The following is a 19,327-nucleotide window of genomic DNA, read 5'->3' as shown; positions in this document are numbered from 1 at the left end:
GGCAGTCTTCGGAAGGTTTGCCTTACTGGTGATTCTCACTCAGTTCTAGCAAAATTCAGAAACCATAACTGAAGGAGACAGAATTTCACTGCTCAACAATGGTTTCCCCTTCCAAATAATCTGAATCCTGCTGGATGTCTGAAGAGCTGGAGGAATAGGAGAAGAAGAAAGGCAGGTATATTTTCACCCCAAGAAATATCTCTGCTTAATCTAGTTGTCAAACTGTTCTACCATTTACCTCAGAACAACAAATTATTTGTGGTGCAACATCAATGTCAACATGAGACACATCTCCATTGAGTTTGAGCTGTTCTTCCTCTTTTTCTTGACCTAGATCTTGCTTAATTTCTTCTGACAAATTCTTCTCTTCTGTAGCTATGGTAACTGCATTTTCCTGCACCAAATCTTCAGCTGTAACTTGTCTGTGCTCAACTGGTACCTTGGGTTCACTGCCTTCTGGTGTGGCTTCCACATGCTGTGTTTTTTCTTCATGTTCTTTCCTCTTCACATTTTCCTCTTCTTCCTGTTCTTCCCTGATGACTTCTTCAATTGCCCTATGATGTGGCTGGTATTCTCCCACCTCTTCATCCTCACTCTCACTACTGCTGCTGCTGCTGCTACTATCTGATGGCAATGATGAAGAGTCCTTTTTTGACAGATGCTCCACCTTACATGTTTCCCCAGCACCAGTGGCAACTTGCATTTTCCCTTTGTTGGTTTCGTCTAAGACTAGTGTTTCTTCTATCCCAACCTCTGCCTGCTTCTTCTCCTCCACTATGTCCAGAGTCTCATGTGAACTCTGCACAAAAAACATGGATGAGGAAAAACAAAAGTAGAGTATATGAATAAATTAAAATGATCAAAACAAAATTATCTGATGGCTGGTTCATGTCATGTAGAAGACAAAAGATGGTTGTGATGGTTAACTGAAAAAGGAAGGAAAGAAAGAATGAAGATGGATTGGAAGAGTTAGAGCCAAATTTAACTACGGAAAAAATCAGTAGAACCTTATCAGCATCGCTGACTCCAGTACAAGGCTCTTCTGCTCTGGAAGCATGTCTCTGTGAAACAAAAAGCAATCAGAGGACAAAAATCAATGCATAACCCTTTTCAACAGTGTAGCATCCACCAAGCAAGCTTTAAGAATGTATATACACGATACTAGACAGATAATGTGTATTCACTGCAAGACTCACATAGAACTATGCTCCTTTCCTTTCCTTTCATTGAAATACTCCATTCAAAAGTAAGAAAGAATTATGGACATTATTAATTGGGATAAGAATTTAATTACGGAGGACTGAAAATAAAAGTATGAATACACTAGCCAGTGATGCGACTGAGGTAGTTATTTCTCTCAGTTAAGTCAGGAATTAAGAATAAATAATATGAAGGGAAAGTAAAAAAAACCCAAAAACCTACTTAGCATTCTACTATCAGTTTATCATCATACAAAATAAAGACTATTGTAAGATTTTATTAGCTGTTCATCTTTAGTCTGTTACTTTATGAAACTTAATACATAACAAGAGGGAGACTGTTTAGGGCGGTACGTTGTCAGAAGAGCAATACATGATTACCAAGATGATCCCATTAGGATTCAGTTTGGAGCCAAAATGATGAAATTAAAGCAGTTATGTTAGTATTTGTTCTGTAACAAAATGATCTGTGATGGATATCCCAGAAAGCTCACCGTAAATTATGTATTAGGTAATTTTTTTCGATCTAATGTATTTTTCGCGAACGGTTTGCAGGAAAATTTGAGTTCAAATGAAAAGCATACAAAAATCAACACATCATCTGTGACTTAATCCTAGCTTTTATTGCCGTTTACCAAGAAAAGCACCTACACGTGTAAGCCAGCATTCCTGGTGAAGCTTAAACAAGCCCCAATTAATATTGCTTGAGTGTTGCAAACGCAGAATTAAGCCCTTTAGCTGCATCTCTCTCCCCTCTAACGCCAGCAACCAGCTTACCGGCTCTGATACGCGAGACGTAAGCTGCAGGCCACCTCTCCGGCGTTTTTAAGGCGTCGGGGGTCGGTGCTTAGTCTCTAGCCGGGGCGGGAGCCCAAGCCCCGCGCCCCGGTACCCTGCTCAGCCCCTACCGTCCCGAGGCCGGCAGTGCAGGCGGCAGGCGCGCAGCGGCGGGGGGGGGGAAGCACCTGGGGCGGCGGCGCGGCCGAGGCGGCGGTCTCTTCCCCCGCAGCGCCCTCTGCTGGCCCCACGCTGGCGGCGGCGAAGGGCCCTCTCGTGCTAGCGCAACAGCCCTCCTTACTAAACAAAATGGACGTTATCTCCTCTTCTAGGCTCTAGAGGAGTTGGAAAAGGGAAAGGAAAGAATTAAACAGTGACGGACGGAGCGGCAGAGACCTACAAGAAAAAGGCTTGGGGAGAGAGGCACGTGACAAGGAAAAGGATACGGCGGGCAGAAGGCTGTAGGAGCACGGGGGGACACGGACTCCCCCGGAGCGGCGGTGAGAGCGGACGGGACAAAGGACTGCCGTCAGCACAACACCCTGCCGGACCCTAACACTGCATCTCTCCAACATGCATATCACACTATAAAAATTAAAAACAGTAACATTTCCATGCATTTCCCAAACAGAACAGTTTACTGCGGCGGTAATTCCGTACTTACTGTTGGGATTTTTCCCTTTCAAATAATCCATTTTTAGCACCTTCTAATGCCTAAGCGGCTCAGAGCTTCAGGGTAGTCAAATACATTTGCTTTGAACAATACATACCCACAACACTGAAGCGAGGTTTTCTAAGTTATAGACATGTTTTTCAAATGCTTAAATAACCTAAGCAAATTCATTTCTATTAAAAAATGTGTTTCCAAAAAGCCTTTCCCATTCTACTGGGAAAACTTGGTTTCTTCAAGCATATGTAAAAGGGTACGTTGCTTTAAAGCATAAATTATGTTCATAGCCTGGTCTATTATCTGTAGTACTGTAAATCTGTATGGTAAAGCAAACTTTTAAAATTCATGTGGGTACAAGCCTCTGAAAAGGCTAAAATTCTTTATTCCACTTCTCCTACTATGAGCTCTCATATTAAGTTCGAAGTAAAAAACAGTTAAAATAAAAAGCCAATAAGGTAACAAATACCTAACATGGACATAACACACATTTTGACAACACTCAGTAAGATACATTTTCTGTCTTAGAAAACGGTGCTACAGAGAATCACGGCACAAGCACATACCAGAGGAAAGCCAAGGTGCCATGCAGACAACCGCAGTCCGTGTGGACTCACAGGTGAGCAGCAATGTAGAATCTGAACTGACATAAGTTGCACCATGCTATTGTGCATATACTACAACACATATGCCATGCAGAAGAACAGAGAAGGAAAAGAAAAAGAACCCCTATATTTTTTTTCCTACAATAAAATTTAAAGTATATTTCAAAGGTGGCTAAGAAAATTTAATGTGAATGCAAGTTATTAAATCTGCCCTCATGCAACGCTCAATATTCATCAGGGCAATGTATTCCTCACCCCCACTTTCTTTCCCTAGTTTACCACGCCCAGTAAATGTTCATCTATTAATAGATGACATCAAAAGGCAAAAATGTTCATGATACTCCTACCGTACTCTGGTACCACATGTTTTCTAACCACTCAAAGCAGTAAAAAAAAATGGCAGAGGGGAAAAAAAAAAAATCTTTATGTGGTATGTGGTCAAACTGCGTGCATCTCTCTCCCCCCTCATATGTATGTAATTAAAGACAGGCACATACCACCCATCTTTTTGCATTTTACCACCTTCACATTTTTAGGTTTTCTAATCCTTTTAAAAGGAAAACCCCAATCACACCATTTGTTTGATAATGTAATGCCTGTTTCGAGAAGGCATTTACTAAAAATGATTAAATGTATGAATAGAATTGGCACTTTTTGTCAAAATACTGTAGTAACAATAATGTATCAGGCTGTGAAGATGTTTAAATTCCTAGCAAATTCCTTCTGGTAGACAGTCATATACACTAACATGAAACACTGTTTACAATTGTGTGTGGGGGGGGAATGGATTAAAAAAAAAAATATTATGGGTGTCCATAACATAACAACATTTCACATATTTATTTGTGACATACATATCAATGTGTCACAATTTCTGTTATAATTAAGTCACAGATGCTGTGCATTGGTGGGAGTACGGTGATATAGAAGTATAGTGGCACAAACAAAATGTACCCAAAGAAAAAACATTTCTTATACACAGAAAATTATTTATTTGCGAGTATTTTCACTGGAGCAAAAGAAGGAAGAAAAGAAAGAGTATTAGCAGTGGTATCCCTGCTTTATTCTTGTCTATTGTCCAACTATCCTAAAAGACAGGCAAGGAAACATACAGCCCAGGATTAGGACTGAGCAATATATTAGTCTACTAATACCAGCAAGTTTATAAACTGGGGGTAACAAAACACTTTAACACAAACTTCTCTACATCCATCAACAAATAATTTAGGATGGAAATACACTGTTTCCCAAACCTTTTATTTATGTATGTTACTGAACTAAGACTGACAACTTTACATTAACCTACTTTTGTCCCAGTTCCTAGGTGGTGGAAAACAGTCCAAAAGCAATGTAAAAAAGCAACATCACAATTGCTACCCATCATCACTATCACACTGCTAGTAGTCCCACTGGTTATATAAAGTTTTTCACTGCGTAGATGTTAAACCAGCTTATAGGGGAGAAAACCTCCTTCTTTTCCTGGATGAAAAGAGAGGTACGGAAGCATGGAGGTACTCAGAACCAGGTTGCCTTTGAAATGAAGCTGCTTCTACAGCATTATTGATTTGAGTAATGATTACATAGTGAACATGTAAAGTAGAAGTTCTTGTGTAAAGTGTAAAAAACTGCAGACAATTATCTCCATATAGAATGGAAATACATGTTCTGCTGCCATCCTAGTCACATGAAATACAGTAATTTTCCGGTGAAAAATTGGTTTTCTTTTCAAACAGTAGCCATTCAGAACTTCACAGATAATTTGGTGTTTAAGCAGAATGTTTCGGGCATTCATATATGTGTATATATGTATACATATACACACACACACAGATCCTGGGTTACAACTTAACCTTGTCCTTTCAGTACTGGCTTAAAAAAAAAAAGTTATCTCCATCAGGAAAAAAAAAAAAAAGAAAAAGAAAGAAGTGCCCAAGCTAGCCCACAGCAGATAGAGCAAAAAGGCAGTAGGTTTCAGGGCAGCCACCTTATCGGTTTCCTCTGGTTTTGTTCCAGCAATCCATGGCATTGCGGTCCATTGCTTCTCCTTCCCAGGCAAGGTTTTCACTTGGAAAATGTGGTCTCCTTTTTTCTATTTGGTTTTCATTTTATAAAACCAGTGTAAATCAACAAGCCATGAGATAGACACATACTATACATAAACATAAAACCAAACTATCCTAAAGTGACAGAACATACTAGATGAGGAAAAAAAAAAAACAGAGATAAAATAACTTGGAGGGGCCTCAACTTCAATACAAAGAACTCAAGACAGAAAATACACACAACCACATAACAAAAATTGTTACACTTTTACATGAATGTCTATTTTAACCAAAAAGATATTTATAGCTATTAAATGAACCAATGTTTTGTGGACATTTGAAAATTTGACCAGCATTTGTACCTACGCATGTACCACTACGCATCGAAATATTCAGGTACTACTCAGAAATTTGAGGAATACTTTCTTGGCAGTAACCATAATTTAATAAAATAGTCATTAAAGAAGTGATCCTTACAGTCAGTGACTGTATTATCTGTGTGCACATACTCACAGTTCAGATTGCTTAAGTATCTTACTGGAATAATGTCTTATTAACAAAAATAATTTGGTAGCATCAATCAAGCTTAATTGAAAGTTCACCTCTCTGTGGACTGAAGAGAATACTTAAGAATTTAATGGCATAGGACAATACATTTAGGAGGGAAGGGTAGGGACAATGGTGGAAGAAAAGAGTAACAACATAAGATAAATTGATTGCTTACTCACAGTTCAGATTGCTTAAGTATCTTACTGGAATAATGTCTTATTAACAAAAATAATTTGGTAGCATCAATCAAGCTTAATTGAAAGTTCACCTCTCTGCGGACTGAAGAGAATACTTAAGAATTTAATGGCATAGGACAATACATTTAGGAGGGAAGGGTAGGGACAATGGTGGAAGAAAAGAGTAACAACATAAGATAAATTGATTGCTTTTGAAGACTGATTTGCTCTTCTACTCTATGAAAGAAGCATCAAATATCTCCTCATAAAACTAAAAGTTTCACAACAGCAAGAGAAATTTATTTGGGTAGTTTTCTTGCCACAAACATTCAGGATGACATTTGTAGAAAATAATTTTCCAAACTGCTGTTTTAAGGTTCAGGAGGGAGGTATAGAGAAAAAGTAGGTAAATCCATTTTACAGACTTTTGGAGATTAAGGTGAGTAAATTTTAACAACTACATTAAATGCGTCCTGAAGAAGTCAACACTGTAAATTAATTGATCATCTAAGGTCCTCTGAAACAACACACAGACTGTGTATGCATCTATGCACAAGCTGTCTATGAAGAGTTAAAGAGAGGGAAAAGGGGGGGGAAGTTCTGCTGTCACTGAAAAGTTATCTCCATCAATCTGTGTAAATCAGAGTGAAATTTAAGCTGTCCTTAACATGCAGGAAAATACTGCCATCACCTCCATTTTTTTCCTAATGTTTCTAATTCAGTTGTTCTTGTAGAAGAATAAAATTCCACACATTATTTAAAGTCAGGTCCAATGGTAAGTGGTAAAAAGTTAATGTATACTTAGTATAAACAAATATTACATTAGCCAAAGAAAGTGTTAATCTAAAGGACAAATTGCATTTACCATATTATATACAGGGTTGTATGGAAACGCATGCGGACAAGCGTCTGCAGTGACATACCCCTTGTGTCTGTAGGGACAGAGGTGTAATACGCCGCTTTTCCCACTCATTTGGGCGTGGTTCAGGTGTGGATTCCATGAAATTGCGCTTGAGCTCACTAATGCTAGCCTGGTGTTTCAGTAAGTCGTCCTGGGTCTTATCCAGGTCCTAGCAACCCGCAATGTAAAACAAAGTAGGACAAAACACAACAACAAAAGCAAACTTAACTGGAAAAAAAAAAAAAAAGGAAAAAAGAAACCAAACCAAGGAAAGTGCCTTGTGTCTGAAGAGCTGTTCTTCCTTGGAGTGCCTAAAAATAAAAATGTTTCAGGCTATAAGGGAACTAAGATTTTTTTGCTTTTATTTTTGTAATGAAGGTCCACTCATACACTGTTTCTTCCGTATTTTAAGGTAAAGGAAAAATAATGCTGTGCATGGTTATTTAACAGAGGGCTATTTTCACCCAAAACATGATACTACTAGCCCTATGAAATAATAATAATTTCCAGTAGTTGCTTGCTTTCATCTAAAATCTGTAAGCACAGAAGTCAGCATTTTGAGATACTGCACAAATAACATTACTGAAGGCAGCTGGAAGAGCGAATAGTCTAATCCAAGAAACATTATAAAAATGCATCTTTCTTGATATTACAAGCTCCATGAAAAATACTACAGGGCCAAATATACAAGCAACTAACACCTGCTTAACTTCAGAGGGACGACTCATTTTGCCTGTCATGTAGGCTTAAACTTACGGGAAGAATCAGATTTAAAGACTTAAAGCCTGATGTCAGACAATTCCACATTTAAGAACCTGACAGCAGACACAGCACTCAAGTAGGGATAGTTTTTGTGCATGCCAATACCAAAAAGATGTTATTTCTAAATTGCATCTACACAGGCAAGTGCCAAAAGGGGACACCACAGCATGAGTATCAAATTAGATTTTGTGATGACCCATTGAGGCTAAGCTGCAGCATCTTGGATCAAATAACTACAAGTCTTTCACTTTATGCCAGATACAGGAGCAGACATAAGGATCAGGAGCTATGCAGAAACATAACTGTTCTGGTAAGTATGCAAAAATCTATCTGCTTAGCTCTCCTGGAAATTCATTATCCTTTAAATACAATGCTGGGCTTTGATGGGAAGAGCAGAATTCATAATCTGTGCTTTCATAATCTGTCCTCCTTCCAGCATGCCAGGTCTTGAGAAAAGCGTGTGTTGGTTATGTACACTCTAACACAAAAATATTTTTTCAGTATTCTATGATGAAATTCAAGTTTAAGCCTCAGATCCATTTTTAGTACAGAATTAAAAGACTGAAGATTAAAATGGTATAATATCAACGTAGACATAATTATTAACAAAGTTTTATCAAAAAAATGTAATCAGATACAACAATTCAGGTAAAGCATCTGGGTTTTGTACAAAGATTTTATATACTTTGTAACAGAAGATTTTGAAATGTTACTTTAACATTTTGGTTACGATTTTTATAGTCATTGCTCACAATGCAAAGACACTCCGTCTTTAGTCATGAAAAATCCAAACCCAATACAAACTCATTAGTTTCTAATTCCTTTTCACTTGCATGTTCAGCACCAGTAACAGTTTAGTGCTGCATATCTATTTCCTAATTCTGCGACTATTCACACATGCACTTTGAACACAAAGAACCTCTCCCCTTCTGGCAACTCAGTAGGCTCATATTGTCACAGGACCAATGCTTCACTTTTAATCTAGGACTAACAAACGAGACATTAAGTATGTCCCCCTAAAGTATCTATTTTCTGAGTGAAGTAAAACCTTATGCCAAAGGCATTCTATTACCCAACTGAAGCTTGTAACAATCATGGCATAATTTTAAAACCTGTCTTGGCTTGACACAAGGCACGTTTCTTGGACTTGATCAAAGCAGTTACACAATGCACGCTTTCAGTGCTTTAGTAAGTTATATACAAGCAAAGTTTCAATAGTGATCAAAAGCTGCAAGAAGCCAAAAAACTATTAGTTGGGTTACTGTGATCCATACATCTCCTTATTACTGAACAAACCCAATGATTTTTAAAAAGACAATTTTTGTGACAAAGGGAATTATTTACAGCCCCATCTGGATGAATAAAATAAAGACAGCAGTAGGATTTTCTAAAATTTCTCCAGTTACTAGTTTATGTTATTAACCACAAGTTAAATGACACTGATTGTAACTACAGACAGTCTTTGATAAAATAATCCAGATTAACAGACTTTATGGAAATTCTTATAATAAAAATCTCTACTTCAATGACAAAGCACTGCACATTAACATACTGTTCAAAGCTCTTTGTTGTTGCTCATCTTAAATGAAAACCAACCTTTAGGAAGCAAGAATTACTTCCATCTGAAAAGTGAAAAAATAAGGCAAAGATTTCAGAAGCATATCTAAACATTCCCTTTAAAATCTGATCCTCGCATACATTTCTCAAAGCTCCTAAAATCAACGAGCGTCAGAACCAGAATTAGTTTTTCCATACTTCTATCACTGCTTGTGCCCTACTAACTCCATTTATTCAGATAATGTATTTGATAAAGGTTGATTAAACTGGTGAAAACTAGAAACCCTGCTCAAAAGAAGATGCACACATTGAGCAGCAATGGATAAAAATCCCATTTAGGATTATGAATTGGACCCATGTGTTTGCTTTATCTAAACAGGGCTATTATTCCCAGTTGCCACATTGAAAATGTCTAGCAAAAATATACAAAATGTACATTCAACATTGAAGCTGAGGGTTTTTTTGGTTTGTTTGCATTTTTTTTGTGGTTGTGGGGGGTTTTTTGTTTGTTTGTTTGTTTTTAATTTAAACTCAGAAACTGAAATGATAACATGCAACATTTCCAAGCCGTTTTCCCCCATGCACTTCATGCACTGTGTCCGTAACAGCCTGCAAGTGACCTCCCATCCCATGCAGCCTGGCAGCCCGTGAGAAAGGAAAGTGTTTCTTATATTATATACAAACCTCCAACATTAAATTGCTATGTCTGACATAAATATTTTCCCCGTCTACTCTCAAGGAATTGCTCTGTGAAATTAAGCCACACACAAAAAAACAAAACAAAACCAAAATGAACATAAAATGTACCAGCAAGTAAATAAAAAAAGACCCTTAGAATCAGACACTTAAATAAAGGAAACAAAATGGTAAGGTGAAAAGGCACTATTCAGACTAAATCCACAGAAAGTTTAGGGTGCTAACAAGGCAGGTAGCTACAGCCAGATTTAATTGTAAAAAACCAACCATGCACTTTCTGTGCTTCCTCCTCTTCAGATTCCACCTATGTGAGCACGTGGCAAATTATCAAGAAAAGGAACTGTTAACATACACTTACAGACTAACACAGAGGCTTCATCTCTTTGTAAATGCTGCAAAGCGTGCTGTATTTACAGACCTTTACTGTTTCGGCCCCAGATGTTGTTGAAATTAAGCGACTTTGGTCTTCCTTCACCTACATTATTGTAGAATGGCTGAAGTAGTATTTGGCATAAGCGGCATGAAAAATGGAAGTTTCACACTATGTCCCTTTCTTGCTGTGCTTTTTACTGTTTTCCCAGATGGAAATTTAAGAATGAGTACAGAAAAAAAAATGATATGCGTAATTTCTATGGTAAGCGCCTTAAACTCTGCAACAAGTTGATGGGAAAATGGAATCTAATGTACGAGTTCTTTTTGTAAGAGAGTCTAGGATTCAAGTCAAACACCTAAATACTGTATTTACAAACTGTCTTAATTATTTTAAGAATGCTGCAGTCTTGGGATGAGTTATTTGCACCCCGCCACCCTTTTTAGGTGAATATATTCTTCCTCAAACTGCAATGCGCTCTTTTGGAAATGACAGCTAATCTTCATATCTAACCTACAAGTATTCTGAATGCCTTAAGGAACAGCATTCTTTAAAAAGCAAACCACTTCCCAGTCTTTCCACAGGAACAAATATCAACTGCTAATCTTAGGAAAAGATGCATTTAGAAATCAACACTGTGCAAGTACATAAATTTGAAGAGGGGTTTACTTATTGCACATATTCTTGCATTTTGGATTCTGTGTGAATACACATATGTCATGGTACACATCACATTTTTATTCATTTCTCGCTTATCTAGGGTTCTATTTTCTGCAACTTTATGTTACAAAAGATGGATTGAATTAGGTTACAGAAAAATTGAGAAAGTCTTTAAAGTCATGTTTTTCATTATTTTAACTTAGGCTGGTGTTTTTAATGGCATCATGTTGTATTTAGCATGTTTTTAATATGTACATTGTGTTGATTTAATCATTTTAACAAACTTTATTAATTAAATGTAACATTTAACAGGCCCTCCCCGTTTTCAATTCTGTAATATTTGTTTCCGTATTTCCTTTGAAGATCAAAATAAACCACCTTTTTCTAGTGATATTGCTGTAACATGCACAGCAGACATAAGGAAAGGAGAGTGACTGAGGCTTCTGTACAGCAATTTTAACAGTGTATTTCAAAGAATGTTCAGACTCCAGTGATTAAAGTCTGACACAACCTGCAATCCTAGCTAGTGAATGAAATCAGCCTCCACCTTAACTGCTGCTAGAGATTAATCAAAGCACTTAAAAATAAAAAAAAGGTGCCTTGGACAGACTCAACTTTGCACACATCCTTGTAGAGCAAAAACATCTGACATATGGAATAAGCTGATTTTAAAGCATTCACAGTTTTCTGAATTCAGCTTTTAGGAATTTCACTTTTCACATCTAAACAGAACTTTGGAGAAGTGCGTTCCAGTCAATGCATGCAGAAGATACGCATTTTAACACAAACTCATAATGCAAGTAAGCACAACTTGCAAATAGTATCAAGTCATAATATATCTATTATTACACAGCACTTTCAGTGTACAGATTTATGTGCTTGTAAACATTTTGAACTACAAAGCAACTCCACCTGCAGCTCAGTATCTATGGAATCTAATGAAATTATGCATGCTGTAGGAATTCAGGCAGAAAAACCAGCAGAACCACCAGCTATCTGTTGACTAAAAATCCTGCAATGGCAATTTTTCACAAATGAGAAGAGTTAGAAAGATAGAGATATACACGTGTGTGTTTGTGTATTTTTATATATACACAGGCATGTACATAGACATATCCCTATACTAGGAAGTGTGCAAATCTGAGCAAGCCTCTGGGAGAACAAGTGTAAAAGCTATGTGCAGGTGTCAACATTTAAGCAACAAAATTACACACCTCCTCTTCCTCTGCTTTGTCATTCAGGTCATTATCATTAGAGGCACTAAAGGAAGTCGCCTTAGGCTCCAGGTAGCAGAGGGACAGAGCGAGAGGAAGGGAGAATGTGAGTGAAAAAGGAATAGACTGGAAAGCAGACAGAAGCAGCACGAAGATAAGAAGAAAAGAGGGGATGAAGGAAGGAGAAGTAATAGGAACATAGTGCTGAAGGCCAGGTGGGAGGAAAGAGATGCAAACATCAGGAAGGCTAGGAAAAGTAATATAACCATCCTCATCAAGCAGCGAATGGAAACTAAAAGAAAAGCATCTGATAAAGCTGAACAAGACACACAACTCAGTGCTTTTGTAGTCATTTGTATGGATTTTTCCCTCCACAGCCGGGGAACCTCGACTAGCTAGGGGTCTCATAGATTCAAAGATACTATTCGGTGAAGCTATTTTGTTTTTATTATGATCTGGTGTTTCTTTCATGAAATTGCACTCTGAGATGTCTGGGATGGTAAGGAGGGGCTCCCCAAAGGGATCTTCCTCTGAAATATCTGAAAGCATGTCCAGCTCAGGGACACGTGACAGGTTTGTGAGATGGGATGACACAGAATGGATGGGTAGTGATGATGGGTGTACGTGAGCAAGCTGAAGAAAAACATTTTGTGCACAATGGAAAATGAAAGCACAACAGAATGCAAGTTTGAAGGCACAAGAAGAGGGGAAAAAAAGAAATTATTAGTTAGAAATTAGTTAGAAAAATTAGAAAATTTTTACTTAGAAGCAGGGATAGCTCTACTAACGCAATAGAAATGCCCAATAAAAATAGAAATCCCCTTGTGTTTTACAAGCAGACATCTTGTTTACTTCTGTGCATTATGAAAGGAACCCATTACGAATGTTTTGTTCTCAGGCTGTAGAGAATTGTGCACTTTTGAACTGTAATAGTCACTTAAAACAGATGGAAGCGGACAGACATTCAAAGCTTTGGCAGAAAGGTCAGGGGACAGTGCAGTACACGAAGACAAGCTGGCACTTTGCTTCTTGGGGTTATAACCGTTTCCTCTAAGACTTAAAGAGAGCCAGAAAGGAAAAGAAGGATCTGCACTAGGGGGGAAAGAAAGCTGTTCACAGAATTGGCATGTGTAACAAAACCTTACTGAACAGCTTCCTGGAACAACTTCCCAAAATACTGCGCTTTTTTTTTTTCTTCTTCTTCTTTTGGATATAATATTGAAAGATACTGCCACTTTGAAAACAAGGGAGTATCACCATTTTACCAAGCCTGAAGTCAAAACATAGTAATTTATTTCACCTTTTTTTTTCCCATAAAGAAATTCTGTGTGTGACTTTTTCCTAGGCTAATTCAAAATAATTTCAACTTGCCAGCAAACAAAAAAAAAAATGCAACTGTTGGTATTTGTTCCCTTCCTACACTTGAATGCAGTGGGAAGAGGTGAACCGCACAATGAAACTCAGCAGTCCCCCCTAGGAATCAAATGGGTAGGTAACTTGCAAAAAAATGTTTGAAAACAAAATTACCTTTTAAATGTGAAAGAAAATTCTGGAAAACTGCCAGAAAAAGAAATTATCTCCAAGAGAGGAGCAGCAGATTTTAGCTGATACTTTGGAAGGAAATTTTTACATCAAATCATACAAGATTTAAATTTAATTTTTTAACCTATTCCCCCAGTAGCTCAAACAAACAATTAAACGGTTGTTTGCAACATGAACAGACCAAAGTACTCAACTTTTCACAGAAATCTACACCTCAGTCAACATAAAAGTTTTTAAAGGATTAAATAATTCTGCAATGGCTACTAAAACAATACTGTTACCTATGGTAATTAAACATAGTCATAATATACCCAACTTTGTAGAATGTATGCAACTGTGGATATACTAACATTTTTTTTTTAAAATCTAAACAAACTAAGGAAATTAGTAAAACATTATTTACCCTTCGAAACATTTTTTTCAAGTACTCATGCAAGCTTACTGAGAATTCAAATTAAATTTATAGCAATGAAGGAAACTCTAGGTCAATGCCATTCAGAAGTTTGTATTCTCTTTTGCTTACATACACTTACATTAAGTTAAACCTACAGAAAGCACTTGGCAATATTCCTCTAATATTTTAATATGGTATTCTGTATGATGCTCAGAAGCAATAGGCACTAAATAACTACACATGGACACATGAACAAATAATTTTGGTGTGAAAGTCAGCCATACCTTTCCATCCTGAGTCAATTCTAATTGCGGAGTTTTGACTGGGCTTCCATCTTCTTCCCTGCCACCTTCTTTTAACTTGGCCTGACCAGCAGCTTCAGTGTCAATGATTTTACCTCCAGCAGCCTGCCCTCCAGTAGCAGGGAAGTCTCTTAGCAGACTTTGATCCGAGATACCCATAGGAGCTATTAGAGAACAAAATAATTTTGGTTAATTTGGGTAAGTTGGAACATTTTGTTTTTAAGACTTATCAAAATGATTTTATGGTGATGTCAGCAATGAGCAATATAGGCTGGTTACTGACTGATGCAATATTTTTCAGCTTCTTGGCTTTGCAAAAAGTCTGTTGTTCTCATTGCACTGATATGAACAGCAATGTACCCTTGTCATATAATGTGCACTTCCTATGCAAGCAAAAAACCCCCTCACAATATCAGGTAGGTATTTGATTATCAACTTTCTGATTAGTCTTGGAAAACAAATTAAAGGTACTGTTCTTGTGATTGTGTAAATCAACATAACAAAACAGAGAAAGAGGCAACAGTGTTTTGCAGAAATTCACTATTTTGAGAGGACTGTTTTAATGCAATACAGAAATAGCTACAGTATTTTTATTCTGCAACCTTAGCAAAACTGCAAAAACAACAGCTCAGTGAAAGTAAGACTTTTCCTCCCTATATGTTTGAGAAAAATGGAAGGGGGAAATACTGAATATGTATGCTTGAATATAGTCAAAGCACAATAGAGTGAAAGGTCTTAAATTGGTTTTTTTCTCTTATTTGATTCAGCATAATAGGATTAATGAGCAGGATGGTGCTTTTTTTAAAATCAGGATGACTGGCTCAGTCAAAATAGTAGTAATGAAATACAGGAGAATTCATTAAATTAAGCAGCTTTAATAAACACAACTTTGATATAAACTTCATTCATTTAGCAATCTGCTGTAATACCTCCGTATGCCTTGACTTTACAAAGCCAAGGTGCAGAAAGTTGAGAGGAGAGGCATTTCTCAGAGTACCTTTGAGGGATATCCTCTTTTGAAAACAGTCTCAGCTCCACATGAGAGACTCCCTTAAGCTGCTAAGAAGCCAAGGCCAGCTAACGGCAAATGGGGAACTTGGGATGTTAGGATTTCAGGGCCTCCCTGAGATTTAAGTTCTGCAGTTTAAGCTTCTGATCCCTTCTTCAGTGGCAAATAGAGCATTTCTTGGGTATATGTCCCTCAAGTTCCACAAGTAACTTTTGACAGATCACAGAATAATTTAGGTTGGAAGGAACATCTGGAGGTCAGCTAGTCCAACCCCCTGCCTAGAGCAGGTCCAATTAGACCAGGTTGCTCTGGGACTTGTCCAGTTGAGTTTTGAGCATACCCAAGATCTTTTTAAACAAACAAAAAAATATTCTTATTTAGAACTGAAATTTGCTATGTCTCAACTTGCAGGCACTCCCCACTACCTTATCACTGGGGACCTCCGAGAAAAGTGTGGCTCTGTCTTTTCTATACCTTCCCTGTAGGTAGCTGTAGACACCAATATCTCACTACAGCCTTCTCTTCTTGAAGCTGAAGGATCACAGTTCCTTCAGCCTCTCCTCATACATCATGGCCCCCAGCCCTCTGGCCAGCTTGGTGGCCCTTACTGGACTCATTGCAATATGTCAATGCCCATCTAATACTGGAGAGCCCAAAGACGGACACGGTACTCGAGATATGGTCTTCACAAAGTACTGAATAGAAAGGAATAATAATTTCTTCTAATGTGCTGGCTATGCTCTTGCTAATACAACCCAGGATGCAGTTGGTCTTCTTTGCTGTAAGGGTACACTGTTGACTCATGTTCAACTTGGCCAGCGGGAGTCCCCAGATCCTTTTCTGCAAAACTGCTTTCAGTGCAGTTGGTCTCCCAGCAGGTACTGGTGTATGGTGTTACTCCTCCTCAGATGCAGGACTTTGCATTTATTATTGATGAATTTCATAAGGTTCCTTTCAGCCCATTCCTCCAGCATGCTGTGGTCCCTCTAGTGAGGGTGAGGTGGGAGTGGAGCAAGAGTAACCCTTACAAGGATAAGTACACAACTCTAGGTATTTGGGATGAACAATGGCACTGGACATGTTGCTCACAAAGGAGACGCAGAGTGCAAGTGCACCCTCTAAAGGATTTCTCCTTTCAAGTGTACACTCACAGTATGAACCTACATCTGGACTACTGCCTGAAGAGAGACCAATATTTAAGTTTGACTTTGAATAAACACAGTGTAAAACTATTACAGCCTGCAGATGGCAACACCAGCAAGATGCCTTAAATGCTGCCAGGAATAGCTGGTTTCATTTGAGATAAAACCAAAGATGATTAAGGGGAAAAAAGGGAAAACCAAGAGCAATGTTTCATCATGCTCAAAGTTTTGCCTGTGATGGCTTTGTAAGAGTGAAAGTTTGGGCCTGAACACACATGCATACACCTCTGCATTCTTCAGATGTTGCACAAGGGATCTCAGAAAGACTTGCTGATACAATCTCCGAGAATCAAGCAGAAATCAGATTGTTTCTAACCAAAAGAAGCACAGGAACTAAACCCAATTCAGACAGTAACACTGTCACTGATGGGGTGATGAGTCTTTTGGTTGCCACAAGAACTCATCACACACTACCAGCACAAGCACTTTTGCCTGTTATTTTTGCTTATTTTCTCAGAAGGTAAGACTGTAGGTTTCCCAAGCAAGTGTCAAAGTTTGCTCATTTGTCCCAGTATAGAAGAATGAATATTTGCAGAAGTAAAAGTCTTTTAAGTATAAGATTTTTTAAGAAAAAAGGTAAAGTTAACAGCTGAATGGTAGCTAAAGTCATACCACTGTCACAGTTCACTTAAGATTCAGGCATACACAACTTCACTAGAATAAAAGTCAAGCTTCACATAATTTTTCTGAAAAATTTTTCTACCTTATATTTACTTCAGAAGTGATTTAGAGTAAAACATGTGCTTCTACATCTCTCACACATACTGCTGCTGTACCTACCTTTGAAAAGCATGCCTGTTTCCAATAAAGGAAACCAGAAGGTACTTCTGCTCAAAGAGACCAAACACCAGTAACGACACAAAAATTTTAGCTATTCAAACAACCTCAACATAAAACTTGTTAACTAAACACAGAAGTAACTAATAAGTTTACTAAGATAACAATATACCGAACAAAATGATACAAAACTAGAAAAAAAACCAAACTTGTTTTGACTTTTCTGTTTGGTGTAGAGAGGCACTCAGGCCAACCTGGAGCCCAAAAGATGCCACTGACCAAACAATTCTAATCAACAGAATATAGTGCATGCCTATCCTGTAAAACAGATATGAGTAGTGAACACAGATGCTGTATGTCCAGTATAGAATCCTCCATATATTCACAGCAGTGTCATACAATTTAGACAGTCATTTAACTTACTGTTTAGGTCACCTAAAATTGACAAGTAACCAAAGTAGCCACTTCCTCATATCACCCATCAGAAACTGGAATTCATAAATTTGACAGCTGATACTCTGGCCGTCCATAACGTAAACATTTTTGAATACTGGTCAGATCAGAGTGACAACCCATAATTTAATCATTACACTGAAGAAGTAAGTCAAATTTCATACCTCCATCAAGGCTCCTGGAAACACGTTTGCTTGAAGTGCGCTCGAAGTACGGAGCTGGTCTGTCTATGAGGTTGCTAGCCTGTCGTGTCTGTGCTTGCGTACGTCCACTGTAGCGGAACTTGGAACCCAAGGTTAGAAACTTTGCTTTTGGAGGCTGTTCTGGTGATACAAGTCTAAAAAGTAAAAATGAGGAAAGTCAGTTAAAAAGGCTTTTTTTTCTGTATTTAATGAGGTACTTTAAAGCTATTTATTATGTTTCAACTTAGTTCACCATGCATGATTTGTGCAGTCCAAGAAAGGATTATAAAATGAGGTCTGAGAAGAACTTCCAAACCAATGCATGTTATTTATTATTTACAGTTGGAATTGAAGTGATGCTGATAACCATCACATTTTCCACAGTATGACTAAGCATCTGGGATCCTTATCTTTTGGTGCTATCTTGGTTAAATGGTATTTTTTCTAGAAAGCTAAGGCCATTGTAGGTCCATGTAGAATACGTCTCAGATCTCTCTCCTTAGAATGTTACTTATAGTAGAAACTATACATCCCACTTCCACTGTCTTTCCTATATTCCAAGGTACCAATACGGCAGCTGCTAATCCTCAAAGTTAAGGAATGGCATCTCAAAGCTGCGTAGAAGGCTGTATCAAGTGAAAAAAGATTGAGATGGCTGGAGAGTTGTGACCCAACATTAAGAAGTTTAACAAGCTAGATTCAGACTCCAGTTTCTTTACAATGTCATTTATAGATTTGTGTAAGTTGATGCTTGCTGGATATAAGGAGGGGGGAAAAAAAAAAGCATGTAATGAAAAGGGTGAAAAAGAGATTCAATTACAAGTACTATTAATGCAGGGTATGTATGTTTGTACTTAAGTGTTAGAATTAATGTCAGAAAGTCTAAGTAACTATGTGGCAGAATTTGCTACGAGGGTTCTGCTTTGTTCCACCAGTTTTTGACACCACATGAGTTTGAAGAGACAGGTCTTTTATACCTCCCTGAATTTTCCTTCAGTATGAGGACTTCAAGGTCGTATTAATCTAACCCTCATTGCTTGTACTTTGTTTTTGAAATCTAAGCCATCAGCTTCTACACTGAGGGCACTGTTTGTTCCAGTGCCATCCTTGCTGATAGGATAAACAGTCATCACTGCAGGAGCTCTTCGCAGTCTCAGCTTGTCTAGAAAGGTCTTTGATGTTGCTCCTTGGATCAATATAGTGCTGCAAATACATGCGCACCCAGCATGGCAGTCTCCATGGCCTATTCTTCATCTGTATAAAACCATCAGACTATTAAAGATAGAGCTTT

The 19,327-nt window shown here is 37.9% G+C and overlaps 1 protein-coding gene across 5 annotated transcripts in view; it reads right to left on the bottom strand.

Annotated features, from left to right (window-relative positions):
• The window catches only part of EPB41L2 (erythrocyte membrane protein band 4.1 like 2), a 124,630-nt gene that overhangs the window by 13,298 nt on the left and 92,005 nt on the right, over positions 1-19,327 (bottom strand). Inside the window, exons 11-17 of one of the 5 annotated variants that reach the window (XM_059829682.1) lie at positions 18,019-18,191; positions 14,396-14,577; positions 9,920-9,982; positions 6,939-7,085; positions 5,233-5,337; positions 1,008-1,061; positions 239-799 (exon numbers count right to left, since the gene is read on the bottom strand). In XM_059829682.1, coding sequence (XP_059685665.1) covers positions 239-799; positions 1,008-1,061; positions 5,233-5,337; positions 6,939-7,085; positions 9,920-9,982; positions 14,396-14,577; positions 18,019-18,191 — 1,285 coding nt within the window. The remainder of the gene's footprint in view (positions 1-238; positions 800-1,007; positions 1,062-5,232; positions 5,338-6,938; positions 7,086-9,919; positions 9,983-14,395; positions 14,578-18,018; positions 18,192-19,327) is intronic. The other 4 variants (XM_059829706.1, XM_059829689.1, XM_059829698.1 and 1 more) reach the window with 4 other exon arrangements.

This window comes from Gavia stellata, chromosome 2 (genome assembly GCF_030936135.1).
Source record: "Gavia stellata isolate bGavSte3 chromosome 2, bGavSte3.hap2, whole genome shotgun sequence".
Lineage (NCBI taxonomy): Eukaryota > Metazoa > Chordata > Aves > Gaviiformes > Gaviidae > Gavia > Gavia stellata.
The sequence above is the reverse complement of the archived record's forward strand: the minus strand, read 5'-3'. Positions and strand labels throughout refer to the sequence as shown.